This window comes from Nesoenas mayeri, assembly GCF_963082525.1.
Source record: "Nesoenas mayeri genome assembly, chromosome: 7".
NCBI lineage: Eukaryota > Metazoa > Chordata > Aves > Columbiformes > Columbidae > Nesoenas > Nesoenas mayeri.
In genome coordinates this window covers 37,600,170-37,615,130 of record NC_137551.1, presented here as the reverse complement: position 1 = coordinate 37,615,130, position 14,961 = coordinate 37,600,170, and the positions used below count along the sequence as shown (strand labels likewise).

Genomic DNA, 14,961 nt, shown 5'->3' with positions numbered 1-14,961 from the left:
GAAGATGTCCCTGCTCATGGCAGGGGTGGCACTGGACGAGCTTGAAGGTCCCAACCCAAACCATTCTATGATTCTATTAAGATGACTTAATCTTTTAAATCTTTATCAACTACAGAAAGAAAGTACCTTCAGGCTGTTCTACCATGTCTGCTTCTCCTTCTACAAACTTCCAAATCCTTCCTACATTTCCTCTCCAGACATGGACATGGGGAAATCTGGTGACGAGTGACATTGAACTTTAAACCTATTTGTGTCTTTGTAGGACGCAGAGACAGAATTTTGCCATGTTCGTGGTACTGCCAGCTCCTTTGGCTCTCAAGCAACAGGTGGCTTTGCTTATGGCTCGATTTCTGAAGATACATTTGGAGAGGTGAAGGAAAAAGTAAAGGTAACGTAATCAGCTGAACTAGAAACAAATGAGCTGAACGACAAGGAAACCAGCTCAATATGCACTTATTCCATAAATCTCATCTTTGCTGATTTTAAAACTTTATAGTTACACTGAAACCTAAAGTTAGTCCCCAATTTTTATTTTAAGATCTTGATCTGCTTGGCTGAAAATAATGGAAAAGCTACATACATTTAAATTATTAAAATTAATAAAAAATCTTAAAAGAAAATCTTTCATAATAATGGTATAATAAGATATGATTGTAAAAACTTAGTTCTGCATGCTGGAGCTCCTTCAGCTATGTAGAAGTAGCACAAGATTTTTATGTAACGCACTAGTTTTGGTATGCTGTAAATACATTTGCTAAATGCCAAGTGATGAATGTCATCAATCATTCATTTTATTACCATAATTTCAATCAATCATTTCATTATCTTCATGTTTAAAAAAAAAAAACAGCTTCCAATGATGTAGTCGCATGGAAATGTTTTTTTCTAAGTTGAAAAAACACTAAGATTGGCAAAAATTGACATGGCTTTACTGATGATATTGAACTAAAAAAATAATAGGAAAAAACCAGTATACTTAAAGTTCACTGGAATTATAAAGCGATAATATCCTGAAGAGCACGAATTTCACAGCACAATGGAGAAAAAGGTAAGGTAAGGGGATAGAAAACAAATAATAATAAATTTAACTAGTCAGCTGATAATATGATTGTCAGGCTACTATTTCATATATCCAGATTGATTTATACAGCACAAAGCAAATCTCTGTGTGATTACAGAACTCCAAGCCCCACACTATTGACAAATGAAACCTCATTGTTGGTTTCCATCACTGTCGAGCTGTGATGAATTCCCATGGCTGCCTCAGCCTCCGGAGTTCCAGCACCGACTCCCTCCCGGCACCGGCGCTCGGCTCCCCCGAGTCATTCCAGAGGAGGTTGAAGGCTTAGGATGCGCTAAATGTTCGTGGAAACTTGTCCTGGCTTTGTTAAAAACAAGTTTCTCTTTTAGTGAATTTGCCTGTCAGCTAAAGATTCATATGAGCTGCATTTTCCTGGAGAACCAGACACATGTTTTGGTGAACACAGCAACGGAATGAGAAGTTATTGATAAGGACAGATTCACCTTTCGCGAGAGGGGCGATGTGAAACAGGTGATGAAGAAACTGGCCAACTGTGTATAACATCCCATTCATGTGATACTTAATATAAAAGTGGGAGATCATGAGGATCTCGTCCCTTCGCCTTTTCCCTTCTGCTTATGGCCGACATTAGGAGAGGACCTTGCTAGTCGTCCCTGCGAACTGAGCCCTAGTGACAGACTGAATCCAGCTCCGGTTGGCTGCAGAGTCCAGTCCAGGACTTCGGGTGCCGGCTCTGCAGTTGCTGAGACTTTCAAGATTGGTTTTGTATATTTTGTATATTTTCTCTATTCTTATTAGTAGCATTAGTAAAACATTTTTGATGTTTCCAACTCTTCTCTCTGTCCTTCTGTCCCTTCCGATCACCTGTGCTGCGTGGGAAGGGGGAGAGGAAGGGACAAAAAGGGGGAAGTGGCGGGGGGAGGAGGTTAACAATACATCTGCCAGGGTTTTATTGTCACCCCGCAATCTAAACCCTCGACAAACCTCTAAGGTAATTTAAAAGCACTGATTTCCACTCTGAAACAGCTGGACCTTCCAGTGAAAAAAAAAATATCATATATAAAAACAGTTTTTGATCACTCTTTTCTATTTTTCTGGTTCCTATTGTTTTGGAACTACAATACTGATGGGAAATTATGTATTTAAAATCACTGAATAATTGAAATCCAGTGTAATTAGCTGCCATACCCATTTTCCAATGGTAATATTATTTTAATACACAAAACGTCACCAAAGTGAATCTTTGCTGAGGAAAAAGTGTGTTTGTAATTCATTTGAAGTATCATTATCAGAGGCAAAGACACAGAGCTTATATGAAGTACAGTCTTCTGGGATCAAATTATTTTCCTCTCTATAAACTTAAAGCTCCTAAAATCTAATCTTCTGTAAAGGCTCACAACAAAATAAACGCATAATTTTTTTTGCAGACCAAAAGAGTTTTATTCAGTGATAGTTTTATGGTCTTCAGAGGGTTTTTGGCTTTTTTGAATTCTGTGTCTTGGGTTCTACTCCCTCTAAGATTGAATCCTATGGAAATGTAAATTATTCCCCTTATTATACAGACAAAATGGAATATAAAAAGACTTTTTTTATTCTGGAAGAAAAACATTTCTAGTCATAAAGGTATTTTTTTACTTATCATAAAATTATCTTGGGACTACTGGAAAATGTCTAGTATGTGAGTGTGGAATAAAACCTGAATTGTTTCTTGTTAGCGCTGGAAACTAGGCTCGAAGGGGGATGGGGTTGTAGCTGGGCTTGTCCCAGTGGGGCAGCATTCTAGAACTGATGAGGACCAGGTGGCCTCCTATGCTCCTAGGGAGAAATGGGAGTGCTCTGCTCGCTCCTTGAAATGCCTGTACACCAATGCGCGCAGCATGGGGAATAAGCAGGAGGAGTTAGAATCCTATGTTCGGCTGGGAGATTATGACCTGGTGGCAATTACAGAAACATGGTGGGACAGTTCACATGACTGGAATGTGGTCATGGATGGCTATGCCCTTTTCAGAAAAGACAGGCCAGCCAGGCGTGGTGGTGGAGTTGCTCTCTATGTGAGAGAGCAACTACAATGTACTAAATTCTGCCCAGGAGTGGATGATGAGCGAGTTGAGAGTGTATGGGTCAGGATCAAGGGGCAGGCTGGCAGGGGTGACACTGTTGTGGGTGTCTGTTACAGGCCACCAGATCAGGCTGAGGAAGTTGATGAGGCCTTCTATGGGCAGCTGAGAGTGGCCTCGCAGTCACAGGCCCTGGTTGTTGTGGGTGATTTTAACTTCCCTGATGTTTGCTGGAAGGACCATTCAGCCAGCCAGCCACAGTCCAGGAGGTTCCTCCAGTGCATTGATGAGAACTTCCTCATGCAGATGGTGGAGGAGCCGACTAGGAGAGGTGCACTGCTGGATGTCATCCTCACTAACAAGGAGGGTCTGGTCGAAGCAGTAAAGGTTGAGGGCTGCCTGGGTTACAGTGACCACGAGATGGTGGAGTTCAGCATCTTGTGTGGCAGGAACAGAATAGCAAGTAGAATTGCAACCCTGGACTTTAGCAGGGCTAACTTTGGCCTTTTCAAGCAATTGCTGGGGGAAATCCCATGGGCAAGACTGCTTGAAGGAAAAGGGGCCCAAGAGAGCTGGATTGCATTCAGAGATTGCTTCTTCCGCGCTCAGGATCAGAGCATCCCCACATGTAGGAAGTCAAGGAAGGGAGCCAGGAGGCCTGCGTGGTTGAATAGGAATCTATTGGGTATGCTCAAGCAGAAGAGGCGAGTTTACAGGTCATGGAAGCAGGGGCTGGCCACTTGGGAAGAATATAAGGCTGCTGTTAGAGGATGTAGGAAGGCAGCTAGGATAGCCAAGGCCTCCTTGGAATTACAGCTGGCGAGAGGGGTCAAGGACAGCAAAAAGAACTTTTTCAAATACATAGCGGATAAAACTAATACCAGAGGCAATGTAGGCCCACTGAGGAATGGGGTGGGTGCCCTGGTGGCGGAAGATACAGAGAAGGCAGAATTACTGAATGCCTTCTTTGTCTCTGTCTACTCTGCCGGAGGCTGTCCTGGGGAGCCCTGTACCCCTGAGACCCCAGATGAAGCCAGGTCAATGGAGGAGCTTGCTTTAGTTGATGAGGACTGGGTTAAGGAGCAATTAAATAGACTGGACATCCATAAATCCATGGGTCCAGATGGGATGCATCCGCGGGTGCTGAGGGAGCTGGCTGAGGTCATTGCTGGACCGCTCTCCATCATCTTTGCCAAGTCTTGGGAAACGGGAGAGGTGCCCGAGGATTGGAGGAAAGCAAATGTCACTCCAATCTTCAAAAAGGGCAAGAAGGAGGACCCGGGTAACTATAGACCGGTCAGCCTCACCTCTGTCCCTGGGAAAGTAATGGAACAACTTATCCTTGGTGCTATCTCAAGGCATATCAAGGATAAGAAGGTTATTAGGGGCAGTCAGCATGGCTTTACCAAGGGTAAGTCATGCTTGACCAACCTCATAGCCTTTTATGATAATGTTACAAGGTGGATGGATGATGGCAGAGCCGTGGATGTGGTCTACCTTGACTTCAGTAAAGCCTTTGACACAGTCTCCCACAGCATCCTAGTTGCTAAGTTGCAGAGGTGTGGTCTAGACAATAGAGTAGTGAGGTGGGTTACAAACTAGCTTAAGGAGAGAAGCCAGAGAGTGGTAGTCAATGGTGCGGAGTCTAGTTGGAGACCAGTATCTAGTGGAGTACCTCAGGGGTCAGTACTGGGGCCAGTATTATTCAATATATTCATTAACGACTTAGACGAGGGAATAGAGTGTACTATCAGCAAGTTTGCTGATGACACTAAGCTGGGAGGAGTGGCTGACACGCCAGAAGGCTGTGCTGCCATCCAGCGAGACCTAGACAGGCTGGAGAGTTGGGCGGGGAATAACCTAATGAAATTTAACAAGGAAAAGTGTAGAGTCCTGCATCTGGGCAGGAACAACCCCAGGTTCCAGTATCGGTTGGGAAATTACATATTAGAGAGCAGTGTAGGGGAAAGGGACCTGGGGATCCTGGTGGACAACAGGATGACCATGAGCCAGCACTGTGCCCTTGTGGCCAGGAAGGCCAATGGCATCCTGGGATGTATTAGAAGGGGGGTGGTTAGTAGATCAAGAGAGGTCCTCCTTCCCCTCTACTCTGCCCGGGTGAGACCCCATCTGGAATATTGTGTCCAGTTCTGGGCCCCTCAGTTCAAGAAGGACAAGGAACTGCTAGAGAGGGTCCAGCGTAGGGCAACCAAGATGATTAAGGGAGTGGAGCACCTCCCTTATGAGGAAAGGCTGAGGGAGCTGGGTCTCTTTAGTTTGGAGAAGAGGAGACTGAGGGGTGACCTTATTAATGTTTATAAATATATAAAAGGTGAGTGCCATGAGGATGGAGCCAGGCTCTTCTCGTTGGCCAACAATGATAGGACAAGGGGCAATGGGATCAAGCTGGAACACAAGAGGTTCCACTTAAATTTGAGAAAACACTTCTTCTCAGTAAGGGTGACAGAGCACTGGAACAGGCTGCCCAGGGAGGTTGTGGAGTCTCCTTCTCTGGAGACATTCAAGACCCACCTGGACATGTTCCTGTGCAACCTCACTTAGGCGTTCCTGCTCCAGCAGGGGGATTGGACTAGATGATCTTTTGAGGTCCCTTCCAATCCAGAACATACTGTGAAACTGTGAAATTATCATTTGGTAGATGGAAACTCAGATTTTCATGCAAGCGGGTTCCTGCTTTGTCTCAGGCACAGGGATAGAAATCTGGGTCCCGTTCCCAGTTCGGGAAACATTCCCCATGGGATCTTACATTTAAATCATTTCTGTTCTCATATGTCGTCATAAAAACACCAGCTAATTCACATGCTTTATGAAACAATAACGCTTTTACACCAGGTCATACAGCAAATGAAGCAAGGGGTTCACTATGACAAATTTAATCAATATTTTGCATGCAGGTTAATTTTTGCAACTCTCACGTTTAATATTCTGTACTAAAGATACTACAACCATATGTAGAGAGTTTAATAAATGGAAAATATGCTATTTGAAGAAAGAAATGAATATGTGAAGAAATACTGTCTTGGTGTGTGCACATAGGAAGAGGGATTGAGGCTCAAGTATTTTCATCTTACTGTCTGAGAAATTAACCTTAGAAAATTAAAATGCAAAACCAAATTGCCAATAACACTAACCAAGATTATTATGAACTACCTTCTCACTTGATAGAGATATTTTCACTGTATTAGGGTTACAAAAAAAAAGAAAGAAAAAGAGGTTGATCGCGTTTGTTCCTTGCGGATTTATCAAATGACAAACGATGTCAGATCTGAAAAGATGAACTTTAGCTCAAGTTCCAAGGCAGTTTTAAATGGCAAAGAAGCACACAAAGGGTGAACAATGTCTGAATTTTCTCAGAAGTGCCACTAAACTGTCTTTGAGCAGCAGTTGGCCCTGACCAACCTGACTTGAAATCTTTTACCTGCCAAGCGATCAGATCCTTCAATTTTTCAATCTTGTCATGATCTTCTGGATGCTCGTGCATGTATTTTTCAGTAAAAAAAGCCTAGTTGAGAGAGAGAGAAATGGGCAGTTACTTCAGAAGATGAATCAATATCTACTACCATGGAAGAATTAACAGCAGGAAAGATAAATGAATTCAACCAGAATTTCTGCAAAATAGCAGTAATTGCTATAAAGTGAAAATCTGGGAAAGACATACAGAACTTAATAACGTTTTAAGATTAAGACATTAATCTTTTGGGATCAGTAAAGCAGGCAGATGGTGGTCAAGACCAAATCTCATGGGCAACCCTGCAGAGGACTTGGCACATCTCGGAAATGGCTTTCGAGACGTTCCCAGGACACTGAGTTGGACTCAATGATCCTTGTGGGTCCCTTCCAACTCAGGACATTCTGTGATTCTATAAGAAGTTTAAGTAGATGAAACAGCTGAGAGTTACACAAGGACATAAACGGATGGATACAGCAACATGCCCATCAGATGTACCTTCTCCATTACATTACAAAATACATGTTGCTTGGTTATGCTAGCTTAATAAAATTAATATTCACAACATAAATAATAGATACGGTGCTTAGTGTTTCCCCAACAACGATATCTGTTATCATCTAACTTCAAAAGTTAATGTTGTAAACACGTAGCTAAGATTATTTAGAGACATATTTGCAGCCAACTGGTATCTCAGAGGTCTCTACCATGTGATTAATCCTCTAAAAACTCTTGCATTTGAGAGCAAAGGAGAGAATTGCACTTGGTTACTTTGGTCACTGAAGTGCATCCAGAAATTCAGCTCCGGTGTCCAAGTGCACAGGAACACACTGGAAATGTCACCGGTCTCGGTGTCTAAATCTCATGAGCAACTGTCCGCCATGTCCCTGGGTAAGTCCTCTGGCTGCTAAATGTATCAACCCTTACTTCCAATGTAGAAATGCAAAAATGGATCCATAAATATCAGAAAGACATTAAAAATGGTAAGTTTTAAGCAACGTTCTACAAAGAGAGGACACTCTCATGGTGATTATACACAAATACACACACGCAGCATTCCAGGCCAGTCCCAAAAAGGTGAAGAACCGCAGGACGGAGAATTTTGATGTTACCTTCTCATAGTTTGTGAACCCCCCCATGACCGCAGGGTCCACGATGCCGTTCAGGAGCATCGAGAGAGGGTTAATGGGTAGATTTGGATCGTTTAAATGCTGTTGAACCATATTATTGATCTTGTCATTCGTCAGCTGCATGGTTTCTATTGCGTTTTCCAGTGGGCTAATTTCAACCTAAAATAAAGACAGAAGGAGGCTTTTTAATCGGGGAGCAGAGTTTTTAACCTGCTGCAGAACTGGTTGTTCACCACAGCACCACAATTAGAAACACTCCAGCAATTTCAGAACAACCCAGATTATAAACAATAATTAACAGAAAGGGTGGTTTCAGGCATTTGGTATCTATACGCTGCGGTAACTGATACAATAATCAATATCTGTACAGAAAGCTAAATGCATTTTGCTGGATTACATCTCAGCACAACATGCAGAAGGGTCTGACATGAATCACGTGAGGTTTCCCGAGGATTACGGAGAACATCGGAGATTACGAGACGCTGAGTTTTAGCAGCACAAAGAAGATCCAGCTTAATGTAACAGTAAGAAAGAAACGATAACTTAACGCGGATTTCCTGATGGAAAATGTAATCCTAAGCAGCTCAAAAAATCAAGAAGATATTTTTGTGGTGATTATTTCGGTGTATTTCCAAGGAAATAAAGTTTAATATGTTGAAGAGATGACGTCTAAGCAAAGTGCTGTGCTTTTTCCCACTAGGTCACGTTCTCTTCAGCTGAATTTCGAAGAACTTTTCTCTCTCACGTAGTCTGGACTTCAATGAAAACATCTCAGATTCTCCATGGGACGAATTAACTCCTATCCTGTGTAAAACTTGTTTTATTTCAATTGACTCATCTCCAACTATTATTTATGACCAGACGCTGCGTCTTTCAGAAAGACAGTTGCTCATATTGAAAAAAACAGTATTAAAATATTGTAAATATTGCTAAAATATGCACATTTAGTGAATGGGCTAAAAACGATGAACCTTCAGCAAGCCCGAATGTCGACAGTCCTCGCTGGAAGATATAACCTGCTTACAGTAAAAGAACCATGTGGTAGGAATAGAAAAGGAAGGTTAATTGGGGCCTGTGAGGAAAATTCAGGCGTATATTTGATTACACCCTCATTTCCATAAATGCTCCATAAACAAAGCGGCACTTCTACCTGGCTATCAGTTGCGTACCATGTTTCTGAGAACCACTTATAATCAAATCTCTTCAGTTGTTGCTCTTACACCTGCCACCTGATTACATCAAGGATGCTTTAATTAGCATTTAAAAAAGCCTGCCTGGTGGATTATTCTGGAAGGCAGGTAAGGAACCTGGCTCTTCTGCTGTGGAGCAGACCGGGCTCAGACGGACAGACGACAACTGTCCTTCGGAGCTGAATTCGCTATGAAGGAAACTTGGACGGGCAAAGGAAGCCCATATCCAACATCTCATTCGGCAAGAACTGTTGTGAACGTCAAACGCTAAATTTAGGAATCTGTCATTTGTATTAATGGGCTTATACGCTGCAATAATTTGCTGATGAACAATTGCTTTTAAAGCTCTTGACTGTCTACAGAAATTAGCACTCATTGAGCTGACAGACGTCTTTTTGACTTTTCTGTATCAGCAATCATGCCTTTCTTTCTCATCCTCCCTCCTTCACTACTCTTATAATCCTCCCTCTGAGTTTTTTAAAAAGCAGATGGAGAATTGCAGGTCCAATCCTATTACTCCAAAGTCTGGTTTGCGTCTTATTGATAGCTATTTATTAAAAATATCTATACTGGGAAATCACAAGCCTTGTTCCAAGTAGCTTGCTGACTCTGGACGCTACACAATCTATTCAATGCAAACAGAAACGATGTATTCTTTATATGTTTGCAACACTAAAACTTAAACATCAAACCAAAACAGAGGTTAGTATTTGTACTTCATAAAACCAAGTGCAACTCCAGATCCAGTTCTAATTCGCTGGCTGGCCTCAGCAATTTTTTCCCTCGCAATTACTTGTGTCCAGCTAAAACAAATCAGGTACAGAATAATGAACGTGTGCACCTAATTCCTTGCAGATAATGAGCAGATTGAAAAGGTTTAGGTAAAAGTGCTCAGAAGGAATTTAAAAAGCAAATAGATTTAAGGACATTATGCATGTTGCTATGGGTTATGTAATATAACACACCACTTTTATTAAATCACTCGGTTCTCCCTCAGTGCTGATTTGATATGATCTCACCTCTTCCTTTAAAGATATTCTAGTTCCATCAATAAAACATGAAATGTGCAAAGCTACTTTAACTCATTGTGTTTAGTAGAACATCAATAATACCTGTATCCATAATGAAAATTTAGCATTACAGGGCTGCAAACCTCGCGATGGTGCTTCCAGCATCTCAGCTGACGGGAATCTTGTAGCAAGTCAATACCAATTTTGCAGTAACTACGTCAGAGTTAGGTCCAAAGTCACCCATTGCCGTCTTCTCACATATTATTACGTTCCATTCTGGTATCATTTTTCAGCGATGCAACTAATACAATCGTTACTTACACAAAGCTTATAGGAAGTGCTCTCCCAGGATTTACGCACATTTCAATGACAAGCGGAGCGTTCAAGGTGTGTGTGTACAAATTGCCGGCATAAAGCTGCCTGTCAGGCTGGGCTCTTAACTCGTAAGGAAAAGAGACTTTCATCAGACTTGCCAGCCTTCATAAACAACGCTCTTTGCCATCATGAAGAGAAATACAATCTTCTCTATCAGGATTATATTGAAAATACGAGATTCATTAAAAATTCAATGTGTTTTATTCAGCTGCCTGTTACTGTCAAACATCACATTCGCATTCTGTTACTATAGATACCATAGTAATTTTCTGCATTACTTCTGTTCATCGAAATACAACTGTCCAACATAACCTCAATGGAGCAATGAAAAAGGTTTTAATTAATCATATGCAAATTGTTCTTTTCCTTTAAAAATAAGCCTCACAAGAGAGATTTAAAAACTGCAGTAACAATGTTTTTATTGCTACTTACAAATTACAGCTGCGTAAGAATAATTTAATCTTAAAGGCGTTTAATGGATACGTCTTATCTAAACAGTCTAAATGGTAGAACAGAGAAACGCGTAATTCGGAGTTACTCTGCGAGGTTGCTAGGGTGTATTTTACATAACTATGGAGAAGAAACAAAAACAACCTTAAATCGCAAATGATAAGCGCAGACACATACAATGCATTCCATATAGGGTATATTTTGAATAAATTATGACCGCAATAGCCCAGTTCCCTTTTCCAACATTCAGACCAGTTTCATTCTGATGTAGCAGGTTCCCCTACACCACCGCATGTTCCTCACCTGCTGACAGCCAGAAATACTTTACAGAAGTCCTTCAAATACTTGATCAGACCTTGCCTGAAAGGCCTGGAGGAGCCAGCTCATATTTTCCTTCTCTCAGGAGTGGAAAAGCATCCCTTGAGTCACTCTCAGTCAATAACCAGCATCCTCAGCAAGTCCCCCTTGTCTTAGGACACCAGATATAACCACATTGATTGCTTGTTCCCAGAACTCAAGCACAGTCACACAAATATAAATGCTCCCTGGCTGTATAAAAGCCCCATTCTTCACTGCAATATCAATAAAGGCAAATTGATCTTACCATGAAAACTGATTTGACTTCAAACCACCTCAGAATCCCCGGTAACTTGTACGCTGTCACATAGACGGTTCTCTCAATCCACATATTCTGCAAATACAACGTAAACGTCGCGTTATCAGTTTGAGAGCTTTTATCTTAACCAAAGCCCTAAAGCATGATCTTCAAGAAAAGGAACCAGAGTACGACAGACATTATGAAGCCAGGGGGGAATTTCAAATGGAATTTGCTTGGGGAAATGCTGGAGCGGCACCGATTTAAATATGTGATTCAATAGAGAACAACTGTCCAAAGGAGAACACGATGTAAAAGATCCACCAGTTTTACTAGACTGGCATTTTCCCCTCATAACTTCTGGAGCTTCCAAGGACCATCCTCCACAAACCCACCACATCTTGATTTAGGGAAAGCTTCCTCCCCAGGAGCTGGCCCTGCTGTCCCATCCTGACCTCAATTTGTGATCCCGTGATTTAATCTGAGCTTTAAACGGCTTCGCTGTAACATCTCCTCACTGGTTGGAACTGAAGGAGTCGTGATTTAACATCTCTTCCTTCAACGCGTGCATTCAGTTCAGAACCCATCTCTTGACCTGATTTTGTTAGTACTGGCATATGTTGGTAGTTCATCTTATTTATTAGGAGGCCTTTTTAAAACAGAATTTATTCCATCCTCCATTGACAGAAGCGCTTCCAAAGTGCTTTATATATACCTAGTTTTTTTATTTATACTCAAAACATACTGTAAACTGTAGCGCTCTGGTCTAGCATCGTTTTAGGAGAAGCGAGTTTCCTACCTCCTCAGCTAAACCCACAAAGATCCACAAATTAGCCATTTTTGGTACAACAGCCACCGTGAGAAGCCAAAGACACTAAAGGAGTCTCTAAATGAACAACGGCTCTTAGCTGTAGTAAATCAAATAACTCCGCATTTATTGGCACATTGATTAGATTAGAGCTTGCTACTACACAGAAAACAGTTATTTGCTCAAGAAATTATGCATTAATTTATTACTTTAATTACTACTACGACTTTACGACTACCTGCGCTCACTAGAACCCCTGCGAATAAAATAACGTCTATGAAAAAAAGGCAATCAACTTGACATAACCTGATGTAAACGTTTGATGAATACAAGCTGTGCTCAAAGGGGGTTTTATCGACCATTAGATAAAACATATGGTTTAGTAACAAAAAAAAGAAAAAATAGAATAAAATAAAAAGGTATTACTGCAAAAAAAATAATGTAGATGTCTGACTATAATCTTCATGGCAAGACAAGGTTTGGCAAAAGACATCTCCATCTTTTCAGGTACAGTCATTTCAAACTTCTTCCTCAAAACAGCTGTTTTTAACACAATAAATACAGCTTTGCCTCTAACTGGAGGGGAATAAACAAGCAAACCCTGAAAGTAGTTTATTTTTTGTTTGTTTTTCCTCTATTTTTGGTTTTACCGCAAATTCATTGTCCGGGTTTTTCTCTCCTTTTCTGACCGGGCGCGAATACTCAAACCGCTGGACTTCATTCACCCTATAGAAACTGAACAAAGGGAAAAGCACCATCAAAATCAAATACCATTTTTTTAGGGATTGCTGCTAAACTCTAATACTAGAAAAATGTTTAAGCGTAAAGATAATACCCTCATCGAATCCCTGTTTTCCAGCGAGCTGGAGATAATCTCTATTAATATTAAAAATACCCATGAAATGTCCTCACGGTTACTACTCTCCTTGGCTGCGTATGGATTTTTTTGTACAAAAACAAGAAGTATTTTAGGTGTTATAAAGGTGTTATAAAACCGCAAAACCAACCCAAACTCACCTCACGATTTGTTCTGACACCGGCTTGTGGAATTTAGACGGTAAATCCAGTTTGGGCTTTACGGTAAAGCACTGGATATCTGAATTCGGGGGTTAAGAACTGAAAAGGGAATTTCAATCACACAGAGCTCAACGGGAATGCGAAGAAAGGACAGAACAACAAAATTAACGTGTTACACCCAGAAAGGCAGAAACGCAACAGTCTCAGCCCAAGGATACACTGGCCGGAGGAGTTTTTAATGTCATCGCCCGGTGGAGATGTTGTCTTCATCTTTTCCGCGTTTGGAAACTGCGTCAATAACCTCGCCTCGAAGTCTTCGCGGCGTTCGTACTCCTTTCCCCGGTAAATGAAGACTTTGTTCTGGAAACAAGGCGAGAGGTGAGATCCCAATACCAGTATCCCCAGTAAGGAACTGGGATCGCAGAAGCGTTGAGTCCAATGCTGTTAAGTGAGACATTTCACATTCCTCACAATAGTCTACAAATATTTTATGCCAATTCAATAAAGCCCAAATGGATTTCCTTACCTCCAACGCAGGACTGAGATCATTAAGCAAGCGCTTACCTTTAGGTTTATGTATAAACCACACTAAACACCCAAAATACACAGTTTCAAGGATCTATAAAATAAATAGCTGCCCACTGAAAATATATTAAGATAAACTATGTCCTCTACCAAATCTAACATCTCCCTCTGGAATTCCACTCATCCATTTTCCACATCTAATGGTGGAATGGAGGTAAATAAACAGAATTAGGCTTTTTACAAGCAAACATTTATTAAAAAGCCTGATGTGAGCAAGCAAAGAAAAGTCTAAACAGAAAATAATGCCAATTTTTGCAGGAAGATCCAAAGACTTTTAGAAAGCCTGGTACACCCCAGGCTTCTTATTACCCTATTAGATTTTTGTTGATGTACAGTTGTCTGCACACAGTATAATTTTTTGATTATTAAGTATATTTTATGTTGGTTTCTTCTTTAAACAATAAAGAAAATTAAGATATTTTTATACAGTCCATTTATGTCCTGAACAAGTGCGTTAAATTCTAAAGAAAAACGTAAAAGACGACTTGCATATTTTTAATTGATCAAACATATTAAAGTAAGTTTTCATATGAACTTAACACTTGCATCTGAATATGCTTAACCTAATTACTTGTCTCAAAATGAACTCAGGGAAAATATTATACAGCACTTATTAGAAAAAGGGTGTAATGATTAGGGGTAGAAAACTGGAATAATTTACATTGGCCCAACTGGGCTGAGTTCTGCAATGGTGCCTTTGAAATGCATAGTAGATGAAACAATATTCTCTATTTGGGGGGAAAAAAGAAGGGCAGATGCCTAAGGAGTGTATATGTACCTGTAATTCATGGATATGTACCTGAAATTTGCAGGAAGATTTACAACAGAAGACAGAGCTTCTATTGAGGATCTTCTCTATCAACTTCAGGCACTAAATAGCCAAATTTTCGAGGTTTTTTTGCTCACTTTTTACAAACTGACTAATCCACGAGTCTTTTCTAAAGCACGGTGTTTTCCCACCCTTACAAACAAATCATTCAGCTGTGAAGCGAAAATGCCATTCAGTATTAATACTGGAGATGAACACCATCCTGCATCACGTCCCTTTGATACACAGTCTAACATGGCGCTCGCTGCATTTTTCGCATGGAAATACAAGACAAGGCAGAGGGAGAGGCTAAGACAAACTGTCCACGGCCGTGCCCACCGACATCCCACTATTTCACAACTAAAACATGTCACAACTAAACAATTTTGTCCCTAAAGCCCCAATCCCCTCTGCAAAATCGTCAG

At 41.0% G+C, this 14,961-nt stretch overlaps 1 protein-coding gene across 1 annotated transcript in view; it reads right to left on the bottom strand.

The window, feature by feature from the left end:
- Positions 1–14,961, bottom strand: part of DOCK1 (dedicator of cytokinesis 1) — a gene marked incomplete at its 5' end in the record, with an annotated part of 272,626 nt that overhangs the window by 28,596 nt on the left and 229,069 nt on the right. Inside the window, 6 exons of the mRNA XM_080347839.1 lie at positions 6,539–6,622; positions 7,681–7,857; positions 11,328–11,414; positions 12,777–12,861; positions 13,144–13,222; positions 13,362–13,503. Coding sequence (XP_080203965.1) covers positions 6,539–6,622; positions 7,681–7,857; positions 11,328–11,414; positions 12,777–12,861; positions 13,144–13,222; positions 13,362–13,503 — 654 coding nt within the window. The remainder of the gene's footprint in view (positions 1–6,538; positions 6,623–7,680; positions 7,858–11,327; positions 11,415–12,776; positions 12,862–13,143; positions 13,223–13,361; positions 13,504–14,961) is intronic.